The 16,409-nt window shown below is 38.9% G+C and overlaps 1 protein-coding gene across 1 annotated transcript; it reads right to left on the bottom strand.

The window, feature by feature from the left end:
- Positions 1-4,936: 4,936 nt before the first annotated feature.
- On the bottom strand, positions 4,937-6,399 carry LOC120158777. The gene is made up of 4 exons (XM_039169537.1): positions 6,327-6,399; positions 5,829-6,046; positions 5,482-5,721; positions 4,937-5,323 (listed from the first exon to the last, which is right to left on the bottom strand). The coding sequence occupies exons 1-4, from the start codon at positions 6,397-6,399 to the stop codon at positions 4,937-4,939; spliced, it is 918 nt and encodes a 305-aa protein (XP_039025468.1).
- Positions 6,400-16,409: the final 10,010 nt, after the last annotated feature.

The raw sequence follows: 16,409 nt of genomic DNA, 5'->3' as shown, positions 1-16,409 counted from the left end.
GGTAGCTTGTTATGACTTAGAGGTTGAAAAAATGGATGTGAAAATTGCATTTCTTAATGGTGATTTGGAGGAAGAGTTTTACATGGAGAAGTCAGAGATATTTGTTGCACAAGGAAATGAGGACTATGTGTGCAAGTTAAATAAGAGCTTGTGTGGTTTGAAGCAAGATATTAGGCAATGGTACAAGAAGTATGAGTGTGTTATGGGGGAGAAAGGCTACAAGAAGACTACTTCAGATCATTGCGTTTTTGTTAAGAGATTTTTTGGTGATTATTTTATTATCCGTTTGTTCTATGTTGATGATATACTTATTGTTGGTCATAATGCTTCTAGAATTAAAAAAATTGAAGCAAGAGTTAAGTAAATCCTTTGTAATAAAGGATTTAGTGCCAACAAAGCAATTTATTGGCATAAGGTTGACACGTGATAGAAAGTTCAAAAAATTGTGGTTATCACATGAGAGGTACATTGAGAAAGTATTTCAAAGTTTTAGTATGGACAAAGATAAAGTGATGAATACTCACTTTGCTATGCACTTCAAATTGAGTGTTTTACATAGTCCTTCCACAGAAAAAGAGAAGGGAGAGATGCAGAAAGATCATTACTCTTCAGCCAGGGGTAGTGTGATGTATGTGATGGTATGCATGAGACTAGACTTGGTTTATGCTATTGGTATAGTCCGTTGATTTCTTTCTAATCCAGGTAGAGAGCATTGGAATGCAGTGAAGTGGATTATGAGATATCTTCACAACATTTCAAACTTTTTTTCAACATTTAGAAACATGTTCTTATTGGATATACACATTCAGACATGGCCAGAGACATTAACTCGATGAGATGTACTTCAAGTTACTTGATTACTTATGCAGGGGACTGTGGCATAGCAATCGAGATTGTAAAAATATGTTCCATTGTCCACCATAGAATCGAAGTTCATTGTAGCAATTGAAGCGTGCAAGGAGATGCTTTGGATAAAGAAATCCATGCATGAACTTGGCTATATCCAGGAGAGGTATGTCTTGTATTGTGATAGCCAGAGCATGATTCATTTTGGTAAGAACTCAACTTTTCATGCTAGATCTAAGCATATTGACGTGAGGTAGCATTATATACGAGATGTTCTTGAAGCTAAACTGTTAGAGCTTGAGAAGATGCATACTGATGATAATGGTGTTGATATGTTGACAAGGCCTTACCAAAAGGAAACTTTGAAGAATGTTATTGATCGTCGGCATAGAGGTATTCTCCACATAGTTGGAGGGGGGAGATTTGTTGGGTTTGGGTCCCACTATTTGAGAATCTCATCACCTGTGAACCCACAAAATGTGGGCAGCCTCCCTCCCCTTGCACTTCAAGTTGCCCAAGGAACCTACAATGAGACTAGAGACCCCACGGAGCGCCTATCCTAGTATAAGAACTACATAGATATCATAGGGGCCTTTGATGAGCTGAAATGCAAGGTTTTCTCGACCACTCTACGAAGGTGAGCCAAGAATTTATATGACTCTTTCCTGCAGCAACTGTATAATCTTCAAGCAGTTAGTTGTATGAGGTGGTTGGTATACTGAAGCATCGAATCTATTTGTGGCTTCTTCAAACAATTCAAAAGAAAAGAAAAAGTTCATTTGAGCTTTCAACGGAGAGATGAATTTGTATTGGTAAGTGCTCAAGATTGCTGTAGGTTTATGCAACTCAGAATGTTACTTGGGGACTTAGAAATAGGTTAAATCCATGTATTATGTTTTTTTAATAAGTGGTTTCTTACTGGTTTAGTTTTTAGTGTGCATGTATTAGAAATACATCTGTTTTAAAAAAATTACAGCATGATTTTGATCATTGTTTTAGTGCACTTTACATGATTTACATGATCATATATGATAATGTATATGAATTTACAAGCATGTATTGTATGAAAGTATGCGTTAATGGCACTTATAGTGTATACATGAAGTGGAAAATACTTAATAATGTACATTATTTTAAATGAATTTACAGCAGTGGTTGATACATTTTTTATTAGAGGGCAGAGCAAAGCTTTTAAGCATTCTTACGGACTTGATCTAAAACCCTTGCAGGTGCCTCCATGAAATGAAGATAAATCGTATGAAGGCTCCAGGCTAAGTACGTTAAACTATCAGCAACAATGTTGCATTTTCTCGATATTTACTTGAATTGAAAATTCCAATCTCGCTCCACCAAAGAATAAATATGTGGAACCAACGTGGAAATTCCTTCAACATTAGGTTGGCGTTTAAGGACTGCAATGGCATCGTTACTATCGGATTCAACAATAATCTGTCGAATGTTCCTCTCCCACGCAGTATGCAGTCTTGTGTAGATTCCACATAACTCTGCATCGATCACCGAACAATATCTGATTTGCTGGGAAAAGCCCACACCCATTCAGCCTCGTGATTGCGTACAACTCCTTACATGTTGTCAAGCTTGAAAAGTTCCTTCGCGCTCTATTAGAATTCAACTTCAGTCATCCAGATGGTGGAACTGCCCAATTTTCATCCCGATTCATTGTGGTATGATTATTCCTCGGCAATTTCTTACTGAAGAACGTGTAGGTCACTTCATCAATGAGGTCAGAGCTTTACTGAATTATACTCTCACTTTTAGCGAGCTCCAAATCAAAAATCATTTTATTCATCTAGTTTCATAAACATCAAATCATCGAGCCAAAATGAATATCCCAATCATCATCCAAAATCGGTTAGACATGAGTTTGCTTGAGGTTATTCTCAATCCATGACATTAGATCGATACTTTAAAAATCCTGAAGAAGGTTGGGTTTTATTAGTTCCCTCCACATAGCTAGAACCAAAGGCTATTCCCTAAGAATGTGCAAGCTACTCTCGAATGCCGCTCCACAAACAGAACAGCTGGAATCCGAACTTAAATGTCAGCTCGCGCTCTCTTCATTAGACAAGAGGCGACCTTTGCAAATTTTCTATAACAGCATCTTAATCCATGGTAGACCACGAAATTTATTGATCGTATCCACGGAGCCTCCACCTCAGCCCTTTCATAATGTATTCGTTCTCTATATGGTGATGAGATAGTGAAATTACTCCATTTATCATGTTTCCATCCAACCAAATCCTGCCCCCATTAAACAAAAAAGGTTGAACAACATTAAGAGAAAGACGTACAATATCAGGGATATGCTCTTAAAGACGTTCCCAGTCCCACTCTCCACTTGCGGTAACCATAGAACAAACTGAAGTGCCCCCTACAGGCAGGTCATCTTATGGGGAATAGTATTACACTAAAGGCAAGTTACCTAACCACTCATCATATCAAAAATTGACTTTCGAGCCATTACGTAAATTCCAAATAATGTTATGCCGCACATCATTCCATACTACCGAAAGTCCCCTCCAAAGCCTGGAGCAAGCTTTACTGCTAATATTGTCCGACACCAAATCCTTGATTTTATACTTTGAACGCAAAAACCGAGCCCAAAGTTTCTCATGATCAATAATGAAGTTGTACGTCAATTTTATGAGAAATGCCTCATTCTGAGCTTGAATTTTCTTTATTCCAATGCCTCAGACCCGTGGGTTTGCATAATTCACCCCAATTAACGATGTATGACCCTTCTCTCCTCCGATCCCCCCAAGTAAAGATGTGGATCAAGCGTTCAATGGCCTCACAAATCTTCTTTGGAAGGTTGCTAGTTTGCATGGCATAAGATGGGATGGCTTCAAGAATCGCTTTCGCTAAGGTAATTCAACCAACAAAAGATAGATGTCAAGTTTTCCATCTAACTAAACGGTCTTGGACTTTCTGGAGAAGGTACCCATATGTAGCAAACGAAATTATGTTGTGAAGTAACAGAACGCCAAGGTAGTTCGCTAAATCATCGACCCTTGTGAATTGGAACCCCATTCCGAGCCTGTTCAGACACATTTCCAGAGAAAAAGATATTAGTCTTAGCCAGACTAACCTTATGGCTCGAAGCAGCATAAAAATCACGAAGAATACTTTTGATCACCCTAAGATGTGATTAAGAGGCCTCAACAAAGAGAATAAGGTCATCCGCAAAATATAAATGAGATAACGAAGGACCATCTCGCTATAATTGATTGGCTTCCAAGAACCGTCATCCACTACTTTTTGATGGATTGCGCAAGTCTCTCCATGCAAAGAACAAAAAAGTACGGGGATAAAGGATCTCCTTGACGGATCCCTCAAGTAGGCTTAAAACTATCCGTCTTCCCACCATTCCAAATGACCCCCTTCAATGTTGACACAACACAATTCAAAATTAAATTACGAATGGCATGAGGAATACACAAATCAGTTAAAGTATCATCTATAAAATGACACTCAAGTCGATCATAAGTGTTCTCCAAATCAATCTTTATCACCATTCAACCCTTACAACCTTACTTCTTTTTCATTGAGTGGATAATCTCCTATGTAATAACAATATTATTTGAGATACTTTGTCCCAAAATAAAGCTCGTTTGGGTCTCCAACATCCACTTCGAAAGAAAGGGTTTGAGCCGATTCATTATTATCTTCGTCACTGCTTTAAAGAGCACGGTGCATAAATTGATTGACCTAATTAAGCTGCCACTTTCAGAATAAGGACAAGAAGAGTATGATTAATGTCAGCTGGAATTTCCCCATTTTGGAAACAATCACGCACAAAAGTGCACACACTTGGCCCAATAATCTCTCAATTTTTCTGATAGAATGACGCATGGAAACCATCAATGCATGGCTCTTTATCAGGTTGCATATTAAAGAACGCCCGTTTAATTTCCTACTAAAGAATATCTTGTAACAATGACTCAAGTACATTCGGAGCAAACTTTTAAAACCGGCCACGCATACTGTAGGAGTGACTTACATTACCATTTGAAGTAAATAAAGTTCGATAAAACACCATTGTCTCATTTCAGAGTCGTAATTGATCTTTTCACCAATTTCCATCCGCGTGCTTCAATGAAAGGATGTTATTCTTTCTTCGATGGTTCTTAGCACAAGCGTGGTAGAGTCTAGTATTGCGATCACCGTCCATGGTCCACTTACAGCGAGCCTTTTGCTGCCACAAACTATCCTCGTGCTCTAACACAGACTCAAGCTCATTACGCAATCTGATTTCCAGCTCCAATAAATAACTCGATTCCATTTGCATCAAAGTATTATCACATCCCCGCAGGCAAGCCATTAACCTTCTCTTTCGCTTGCCAATTTTACCAAAAATAGCTTGATTCCAATCGGTAAGAACCATTTGGAGGTCTGCTAAGTTACTCTGGATATCTCTATCATTGATCCACGTATTTTTCAGCAGGTCATTGAACCCCTAGTGATCCTGCCACTATATTACAAAGCAAAAAGGATGAGGGTTAAGCCGAGAGGGGGGCAGTTGAAGTCTCAAAAGGATAGGTGATGATCCGACCCCAACTTGTCAAGATAAAAGATCAAAGACTCCAGAAAACATCGCAACTAACCCTCATTAACCAAATATCGATCTAGCCTCTGGTGTAAGGACCCTCTAGACCAAGTAAATAAAGGACCATGAAAGCCAAGTTCCATCATAACAGTATCATCCAGAAAACCATTGAAGCCAGTACTGGGCATTATTCTACCCGCTGAGCTTTCCACTCGCTCTCCTTGGTTTAATAATGAATTAAAGTCCCCACCAAGCACCCAAGGGTGGTTGCCTCCAGGGTCCAAAACTTTAAGATGGTCCCAAAGATGCTTACAAAACGTAATGTTAGGACTAGCATAAACTACTGTGAAAAAAGGTCGGCGCAGGGTGGATCAACCACCAACACATGAAGAAATTGATTAGAAATACGAGTTACCTCAACTATAGTTCCAAGCTTCCACAACAACCAGATTCCCCCACTGAACTCATGAGCCTCAATGCGAAAAGAGTTGGAGAACCCAAGCATCCAAATAACATCCTCCGACCGATGACCGCTAGCTCTGGTTTCCAACAAAGCCACTAAGGAGGGGTTATACATGACTATAAACTGATGAACATACTGACGATATGTAGGGCTATCATCAACGGCCTTGACTATTTCAAAACATACAATCAAACATCAAGATAAGGAGAAACAATTCAGAACTGAACATCCCTGATCTTTGCGGAACCAGTTCTTCACCATGGGAGACGTGGTAGACTCTCCAACCTGACCAACAGATACGGAAGCATGTTGAGTACTTGACTCGACCTTATTTAGCGAAGATGTTGTAGATTGATCCGAGTAATGGGCGACTCGGCGCTTTGTAGCTCAAGTTCTTCTTCACCTTAAGCCCCGTACTGCTACATCTTTATATCTAGTAGCTGAACCCACCTTTAGAGTTGACACCCTTTTCCCGAATACTAACTCTCCTCTCAACTGTACAATCATTAATCTGTGCCGCCATATGATTGCCTCCCAAAATGTTTAGGTTTCCAAATCTGTGATAACCATTTTTTTAAAAAAAATAATTAAATATTATTTTAAAAACAATTATGATTTTTATTTGAAAAATGGTGTTTTGGAATTAATTTGGATTAAATTGAAAGGAGTCGTCATCGACCTTTTGGTTAGATAAGTCGAATACCTAAAAAATGTCTATTAAAATAATTTTAGGAAAAATCATTTTATAAGACAAAAATTTGGTATGTATTTACCAAAAGTTCGATTTTAAGGGTTCGAGAGTCAATTACGCATGGTAAAGGATTAGCACCCCACAGCGCCCAAAATTGGTACTCGGTTGCTTACACGTTGTCATAATGGTGGAAAATATGAATTGAATATAAAGTTAAATTAGGATCCATAAATTGAATATTGATTAATTTGCTTCGAATTAATTATTTAAATAAAATCCTTTTACTCAATAAGAAATATTGAAATTTGTAATCCTCCGTCGGGAAAATTATCTCAACTATTTCTCATTCGTAAAATAATATTCTCTCATTGATTTGAAAACGTGAATCGAATATAAATTAAAGAAATTTGATGTTTGAATAAAAAAAATTAATAAAAACGCATTGAATCATAAAAATATTTAATTAATAAAATAAAATAGATTTATTTCAAGTCTCATTTCATTCGAGCATCGTATCGGATTGTACCACTTCGATCAAGTGATACTTTCCACGCCCTTTCTACAAATGCGTGCTCTTGAAAATATTCGGATAATATTAATATTTAAGGAAATACAATATAAACAAATGTGATTGGAAACATGCAAAATATAGTATTTACAATAAATAGGACCAAACATATTTATTTACATATAGTTACAAAATATGTAAAATATATACATACATAAAACATATATAAATGTACACACATGATAAAAATGGAAAGAAATACAAATCAACTTATACAAGGATTAAATTAAAACAGAATAGTAAGAACCATAAAAAAAACTAAATAAAAACGGGGACTAAATCATAAGGACAACAATCTCCTTGGCACAAAAATGTAAAAAAAAAAGAATTATGGTGTAAAATGTAAATCATATACAATACAAGCATTAGGAACACAATAAAACCAAAAATATTATTCGGGATGAAATCAGAATGAAACATAAAATAAAAAAGGTAAATAACAATTAAACCAAAGAGTATCCATATACAAAGTAGTGACTAAAACGAAAGGTTTGTAAATATTATACCCAAAATCGAATATAAATGAAAATGATATAATACATATAATAGTGACTAAAATGAATTATTCTAAACATGAATTGCAAAAATATAAGTTTTCTAAAACACAATGATCAGAATATAAATAAGACCAAAAACATTTAAAAGGAAATATGGACGAGATTATAACATAAAATAAAATAAGGGCTCAAAATAAAATAAAACTAAAATTTTATTAATGACCAGAATAGGGGTTTACAAGCCACGAAGGGTCTTTCTTATAGATATCCCACGCTTGAAAATTGCTCCATGGGTCCTCCTTAAAACGACGCCGCTCAGAGCTTTGTATATATATAAATGAAAACTCACTACCAAAACATGCCCACTACCCTATTTTGCTTCACTTTGCTCGACCCAAAAGAGAGAGAGCTAGAGAGGATTCCCGAGAACTCAACCAGAGTTCTTAAGTTCCCAGAGTCCGGCAAGCATCCGTCGCACCGGTCGTCACTGTCCGGCGGCCACTGCCATCCGCCGACACTGGACAAAGGAGAAAAGGACACCACCCGAAGTGCTTCATCCCTCTCATTATGAATTCAGGGATAGATTTTCGAGATAGGGGTAGATTTGAGCAGATCTAATGAAAAAGGTAAATTTTTTCTTCCTTTCTCCTTTCTTTTTTACTTTTTTCGTTCGATGTTTGTTTCTCTCAACCTCGAATGCTCTCTAATTTTTCCCTCTTTTCTCTTTTTGTGTTTTTTCTTTCTTCTCTCAAACCCCAAATATTTCTCTCTTTTTCTTTTTGTTGTGGTTATCACCGAATGGCTCTCCCCTTCGTTCTCTCCCTGTGTTCTCTTCCTTTGATTTTATGTTAGCTTCTGTGATTTGTTGATGGTTTGATGGATTTTGACTTGTCTTGAGATTGTTACCGAGAGATTGTATCGGGATAGCATGGGATTTTCTTTGATATTTTAAATATATTTTCTCTTTGATTTTTCTGATATCTGTCATTTTACTATTGATTGTCACTGTTGGCTGAGCATAATGAGGTGACAACGGTGACGGGGAGCAATCGGCTCGAACGGGGGTTAGGGTGATGAGCGGTGAAGCCTCACGCGTCGATAGGGAAGCCGAACAGTTGTCAGCGGCGACTAGTTGTTAGCTAGGGTTAGGATTGTGAAACCCTATTTACCTCGGGTTAGGTCAACTGAACTGGGTCAGATCTTGGGTCGGTTCGGGTCAATTCAGGTTCCCCTCTAGGTCAGGTTGAATGTTGGGTTGTTGTGTCATCTGGTTTGGCTCTTTGTTGTTGGGTTAGATGACTGGGCCTGGATTGATGTTGTAGTGGGATGCATTTGGGCCTACACAAAAAATGTAAAATGTAAATAAAAATAATAATATTAATATTTTTGTAGACCCAGACAAAAACGGGTGTCAACAGCAGTCCCTCTTTGCACATTCTTATGTTAACAAGAATAAGGAAAAGAAAGAAAAGACAACTAGGTTTTGTTCAGTTCTCTTTTTTGGTTTTGAAATTTGATGGTGTTTAGTGTTGGGGACGAAAAGACTCATACATGAAGAAGAGGTATGGTCATCTAAGAGTGACACGGCTCCTAAGTGATTAGGAGATATAGTCGGTGGATGAAACGGCTCATACGTGATGAAGAGTTCTAGCCATCTTTAGGAAGGGTGATAGCACGGTTCCTACACAATGAGGACGTCTGGTAAACTAGGGGTGACACAGCTCCTACGTGATGAGGAGGTCTGGTCGGGGGGATGACACAGTTCCTACGTGATGAGGACAACTGGCAATCTTTAGGGATAATTGTTTCAAGAGAAACCGACTCAAAGCGACTCAAAGATGATGCTTCAAGAGAAACTATCTCAAAGGAGACATAATTTGTTTCAAGGGAAACAGACTCAAAGATTTTTTTTTCAAGTGAATCAATTTAAGAATTTGTGTTCTTTAAGGGGAAATTGTCTCAAGTGGGACGAATCGGTGTTGAAAATCTCAAGTGAGATTAACTTTGTTTCAAGTAAAACAACTTTGAAATTTGTTGTAACAACCCGGAAAAATTTAGAATAATATTAAATTAAAATTGGAGGTTAATTGTGAAAATTGGTAAATTATGAGGACTAAATTGAAAGTTTTGAAAATTTGAAGTTCAATTTTAGAAGTTGAAGAAAATTCAATGACCAAGCCCTGAGTTATACCTTTGAGTGTCGGCAGGTTTTTCTTTTAAAGGAAATGAATTGGTTTCTGCGTGAAAACACAAAAAACCAATTCAGAAATTCCCTTTCCCCTACACCAGTTTCCAACCTCAATTCCGACGCCGTTCGAATTTCGATCGTCGTTTTGAAATCACCGTTGTGTTCATCATCGAGCGAGGAACAAACCCTTTAAATTAATTGAAGCAAAATGCTGCCAAACGTCGGGAATTTCCAGTCAAAGTCTCGACGTTTTATTTAGCTTGATCACCGAGAAAATCTCAAATTCATCGCCGATCGTTGCTCCATTTACGAAACCTCCTACACCATCGTGTTCCTTGTGCCGTTTCGAGTCCGCCGGTGTCAACCTTGGTCTCCGTCGACGGTGGCGTGTTAGGAGGTGGAGCAGTCAAAGTTTCGGCCAATTTAAAATCGAGCTCTCCGCCATTCAAAAATTGGAACCGATCGTTGTAAGTATCTTGAAATCGCTCAAAATAATTTTTAGAAATTTTTCCGTGATTTTTAGAGCCCCGGAAGACGTCTCACGCGCCACACGCATCGCCGTAGGGAGAGTGAGCAGCTGGAAAACCAGTTTGACCGGTTTTGAACCGGTTTTAACCGATTTGACCGGTCTGAACCGGTTTGATCGGTCTGAATCGGTCTGACCCGACCCGACCCGACCGTTGACCCGACCCGACCGCCGACCGTTGACCGTTGACTTTTTTTGACCAGAACCTTAAATGGATTTGACCAACCCTTAAACGACCGTAAATATTTTCCGAGTATACCTATTCTAATAGTTTTCGACGTCCCGAATCTATTTCCGAAGTCCGTTTCACCAAATTCGAACCCGAAGGCCTCCAAATCAACGGTCAAAGTGGTTGACTTTGAATTTGACCAAGAATTTAAATTTTCGAAAAGACATACTTTATGTTTTTCGACGTCCTGATTCCGATTCCGCAATCCGTTTGGCTAAATTCAAACCCAAAATCCTCCAAATTGATAGTCAAACCCTAAAAATGCTTATATACTTAAGAATTTAGCTTTGAACAATTAAGTAAGATTTGGGGTTGATAAATTATTATTGTTTGAAGGTACAAGAGACTCTCCGGATCGTTCGACAGCTCGACCCAGCTCTTCTAGATCAATTAAACCATGTGTGGCAGTATTCACCCGTAAGACCCGTAAATTTTATGATTTTAGAGATTTATTTATGTTACCCATAAGTAATATAGTGTTATTATAAAATAGGTTTGAAAACTGTAGCAGAGCGTGGTGAAACCAGCAATCAGTAGATCTACTATTTGAATCTATTATCGAGGTGTGTTCCCTAATTATTACTAAACTTTTTATTGGTTTTAATATGAGGTACACTGAGTTCTTTGGTTACTGTTTTATTGATGCACCAATTTAATGTGATGATTTATGGAATTTGTGTCACGGTGCAATTGAACTTTTGGATTGAATTACAATAGTATAGCTCTGATCAAGCTAATAAACAGAATGGGCCTAATGTGACTCTTGGGGCCCCAAGATACATTAGGTTGGCTTCCCTTGCTGTGTGCTTAGGGTAAGCTATATGGACTTGGACTTACGGGCTTAAGGATTCAAGCTCTAAAGCTTATCCTTAGGTTGGCTTTCTTTTTTGCTGTGTGCTTAGAGTAAGCTATATGGAAAATAGTTTTGGAAATTACTGATAGTGTACAAGAAAAGAGTTTAAACTATGATTTTCAAAAGTTAAACTCTTTTATGAATTTATGAGATTTACTGGACTATGATTTGTTTAATGTACCTATTATGATTTTAAGGTAATATTGGGACACACTGAGCCTAGCTCACCTTTTGAAAATGTTTTTCCCCCTTTCAGATACTGTTGGTTAGATACATCGGTTCGAGCACTTGGAGGATCAACATATCTCTTGAAGTATATCTGATTGTAATGTTTTATCTTGCTAGTTGACTTTATTTTGGTGACATGGACCTTATTTTAAAGTATCGTATTTTAGGATGATGACACTTTTGCTATTACTGTTCGGTTTATTGTGATTTTGATTTTGAAGACCTGTTTTAAATTAATTTATTACTTATTGATATTATATTTACAAGTTGGGTTTAGATGGTATAATTTATTTCATGACATTTATAATGTGATTTTACATTGATTGAATAACGGTTTCAGAAAATGTCTTTAAGAATCATAATGTGATCCACTAGACTTAGTCGAAACGCATAGGCCGGGTCTAGGGGGTTACATACATTGTTATCAGAGCTTTTGGTTTTTAAACCACGGACTGTGTATGAGTCCACATTGAAAATACGGTTTTAGAAGTATTTTACAAAACAAATTACTAAGGCCATGTCACAAGTTATTAAGATTTTAACTGTGTTCGAGACTACAAGTGCTTGTCTAACCCTAAGTTTTATCTCGTGTAGTAAACTCGAGATCCAAAAAAAATGAGTGCTAGACGTGGTCGTCAAACTAGTCGTGGACGAGGTTGAGTGGCTAGATTTGTAGACCCGATCGATGAGATACGAGTAGATCCCCCACCTCCAATAGGTGATCCTGCTCCTACGACCCCCAACAAATCTGCCTCCTGCCGCTGGTATTGGCATGACTACACTGATCATAAGAGCGACTGATATTGAGTCAGAGTCTACCGGAGTTGCTTTGGATGAGAATTTTGGTAGACAATTTCTGCAGTTGATACAGGGAGCAGTCAGAGCTACTGGTGTTGTATCATAGGTTCCTATTTCGCAGACTTTGATTGCCAATGGAGTTAGAACTTTTGGGGGACAGATTGGTGGAGCTCCTACTAAAGCTGAGGATTGGCTCCAGGATATAGAGAGACGCATAGATCAGTTGGGTTTAGACTCAACTAAGAGATATCAGGGTGTTGTGGTGATGTTAGATGGCAATGCCTACACTTGGTGGGAGTCAGTGACCAGTAGTGTTCCTACCGATCGTTTGACCTGGAATTTCTTTAAGGATCGCTTTCGAAGTCGTTTTTTGGGAGAGCGCTACTTAGCTCAGAGAAGTCATCAGTTTCAGGACCTGGTTCAGGGAGACATGACTGTTTCTGAGTATGGGATCGAGTTCTTGAAGTTACTGAAGTATGGATTCAGTATGGTACCTACTGAGAGAGATCGATGTCGTAAATTTGCCTTTGGACTCAGATACGAGCTGCGTAGGCAAGTTGTAACCCATCAGGATGGGATATTTAATGTGCTGGTGGGCAGAGCCAAAGATGCTAAAGCGGTGGAGGTTTTAGCTTCTGGTAGAGAGCGTGTTGAACAGGAACGATCTAAGAAATTTTTAGGCTCGATGGAGTCATCAGCACAGTCTAGGAAAAGGACTCGTACTTCAGTCCCTCAGAGAAGCAATACACGTTTCAGGCCTGCAGTATCCTCACCGTTAGTTGGCAGTCGAGGCGGTTCCTCGTCGTATTATCATGGGTTCCTCTGTGAGTTTTGTGGTAAACAACACACAGGAGAGTGTCGTAAGAAGATGGGTCTTTGCTATCAGTGTGGATCTAGTGGTCATTTTCGGAGGGATTGTCCTCAGCTAGCTTCATTTAAGCAGACCGCTACCCAGACTCCTGTGCGTTCTCAAACTACAGTACAGACCCCAATTAGAGATCATGGTCAAGGAAAGACTCGAGGATCAGCATCCAGGACAGACAGTAGAGCCCGACCTCAGTAAAATAGAGGGCCAACAGTTTCTGAGGCTAGACAACCAGCTTTGGTTTATGCCACTAGACGACGGGATGACAGAGATGAGCCTGAGGTTATTGCAGGTACATTTACTATATATTCCATTCCATACTTTGCATTACTGGACAATGGCTCCACTCACTCCTATATATCGAGCTCGGTATCTCGAAACCTTCAGATTCCGATCGAGAACACTGAAAATAATGTTACGGTTACGAGTCCAGTAGGACAGGCGATATTAGTGAATAAAGTATTTCGGCGTTGTCCTTTGGAGGTTAAAGGAGAAATTTTTCTCTCTGATCTTATGGAGTTTCCTTTAGAGGAGTTTGATCTAATTCTTGGGATGGATTGGTTGACTAAACACAAGGTAAATCTGGATTGCGAGTATAAGAGAGCTACTCTGAAAACTTTTGATGGTCAGACTGTTGTGTTAATTGGTGAACGTCACGGCTATCTCTCCAATATAGTTTCAACGATGGAAATTGATCGTATGATCTGGAAGGGATATGAGACTTTCATTGCTTGTATTTTGAACACCAAAGGTACATTGTCCACGATCGAGGAGATTCGTACAGTTAGCGAGTTTCCTGATGTTTTTCCAGAGGAGTTGCCTGGGTTACCTCCTGATAGAGAGGTAGAGTTCGAGATTGAGACTTATCCGGGATCTGCACCTATTTCTATGGCACCTTATCCCATGGCTCCAAAAGAACTTAAGGATTTGAAGGTCTAATTGCAAGAATTATTCGATCGAGGATTTATCCGACATAGTACCTCACCCTGGGGAGCTCCAATTCTGTTCGTGAAAAAGAAGGATGGTCGCTAAGATTATGTATTGACTATCAGAAATTGAACAAGATGACGATCAATAATAAATATCCACTACCCAGGATTGATGACTTATTTGATCAATTGCGAGGAGCTACTGTATTCTCTAAGATTGATCTTCGTTCGGGGTATTATCAATTGAAAGTTAAAGGATATGATGTTGCAAAGATGACCATTCGTACTAGATATGGTCATTATGAATTCTTAGTGATGCCTTTTGGTTTGACGAATGCTCCTGCAGCTTTCATGGATTTGATGAATCGGGTGTTCCGACCATATTTTGATCAATTTGTGGTGGTCTTCATTGATGATATTCTGATCTATTCTCGTACTGAGGCAGAGCATGACGAGCATTTGAAGATCGTTTTGCGAACTTTGAGAGAGAATTGTCTTTATGCCAAACTAAGCAAGTGTGAGTTTTGGCTTCAAGAAGTGTCGTTTCTAGGGCATATTATTTCAGGGCGAGGTATTCAGGTCGATCCAAGCAAGATTGAAGCTATTGTGAATTGGAAACGACCCAAGAATATCTCTGAGATTCGTAGTTTCTTGGGCTTGGCTGGTTATTATCGACGTTTTGTTGAGGGCTTTTCGATCATTGCTTCTCCTTTGACAAAGTTGTTAAGGAAGAATGTGCCGTTTGACTGGGGTGAGGCACAACAGGAGAGCTTTGAGAAATTAAAGGCGGTATTGACTCAAGCACCAGTATTGATTCAACCAGAGTCCGGGAAGGTTTTTACAGTGTATAGTGATGCGTCACACTCAGGACTCGTCTATGTTCTAATACAGGAAAGTAAGGTGGTGGCTTATGCATCCCGTCAGCTGCGACCGCATGAGTGTAATTATCCTACTCATGATTTGGAGTTGGCAGCAGTAATTTTTGCCTTGAAGATTTAGAGACACTATCTTTATGGAGAGAAGTGTTACATTTTCACGGATCATAAGAGCTTAAAGTATCTTCTGACCTATAAGGAGCTTAATTTGAGACAACGACGCTGGTTAGAGCTTTTAAAGGATTATGATTGCGTGATTGATTATCACCCTGGTAAAGCTAACATTGTAGTGGATGCTTTGAGTCGAAAGGCGGTAACAGAGTTGAGATCTTTAATAGTCAGGATGAATTTATATGACGATGTCACTCTGTTAGCAGAATTGCAAGTTAAGCCGACCTTGGTTGATGAGATCAAGGCTAAGCAGCCCCTTGATAGCTCCTTGTTTCCCATCTTTGAACAAGTAGAGCAGGGGACAAATTCAGATTACGCAATTGATCGGGATGAAGTTTTATGCTTTAAAGGTCGGTATTGTGTGCCGGATGATGCTGAGTTGAGGCAGACTATCCTTATTGAGGCTCATAGTAGTCCATATACTATGCACCCCGGTGGAGATAAGATGTATCGGAATTTGAGAGAGAGGTATCATTGGGTCGGCATGAAGAATGACATCTCGAATTTTGTGGCTAGGTGTTTGACTTGTCAGCAAGTTAAGGCAGAACATCAACATCCATCAGGTTTGTTGCAACCTATCAAGATTCCGGAATGGAAATGGGAGCGTATTACTATGGATTTTCTTACTGGTTTACCTATGACTCCTTCGAAAAAAGATTCAGTTTGGGTGATTGTTGACAGACTTACAAAGTCAGCTCACTTCATTCCTGTGCGGGTAAATTATACTTTGGACAAGCTGGCGAGATTGTATATTTCAGAGATTGTCCGATTACATGGTGTTCCAGTGTCTATTATTTCTGATCGAGATCCGAGATTTACTTCGAGATTTTAGAAGGCGCTACATACGGCTTTGGGAACAAGATTGGATTATAGTACATCCTTTCATCCACAAACTGATAGTCAATCTGAGAGAGTGATTCAGATACTGGAGGATATGTTGCGGGGTTGCGTAATCGATTTTTATGGTAGCTGGGAGAACTTTTTGCCTTTGGCTGAATTTGCTTACAATAACAGTTATCAGACCAGCATTCGTATGGCACCTTACGAAGCACTGTATGGGCGTAAATGTCGCACTCCGATCTGTTGGACTGAGTTGCGTGATAGGAAGACGTTGG

This window comes from Hibiscus syriacus, unplaced genomic scaffold (assembly GCF_006381635.1).
Source record: "Hibiscus syriacus cultivar Baekdansim isolate YM2019G1 unplaced genomic scaffold, ASM638163v2 tig00111330_pilon, whole genome shotgun sequence".
NCBI lineage: Eukaryota > Viridiplantae > Streptophyta > Magnoliopsida > Malvales > Malvaceae > Hibiscus > Hibiscus syriacus.
This window is presented reverse-complemented; position numbering and strand designations above follow the sequence as displayed.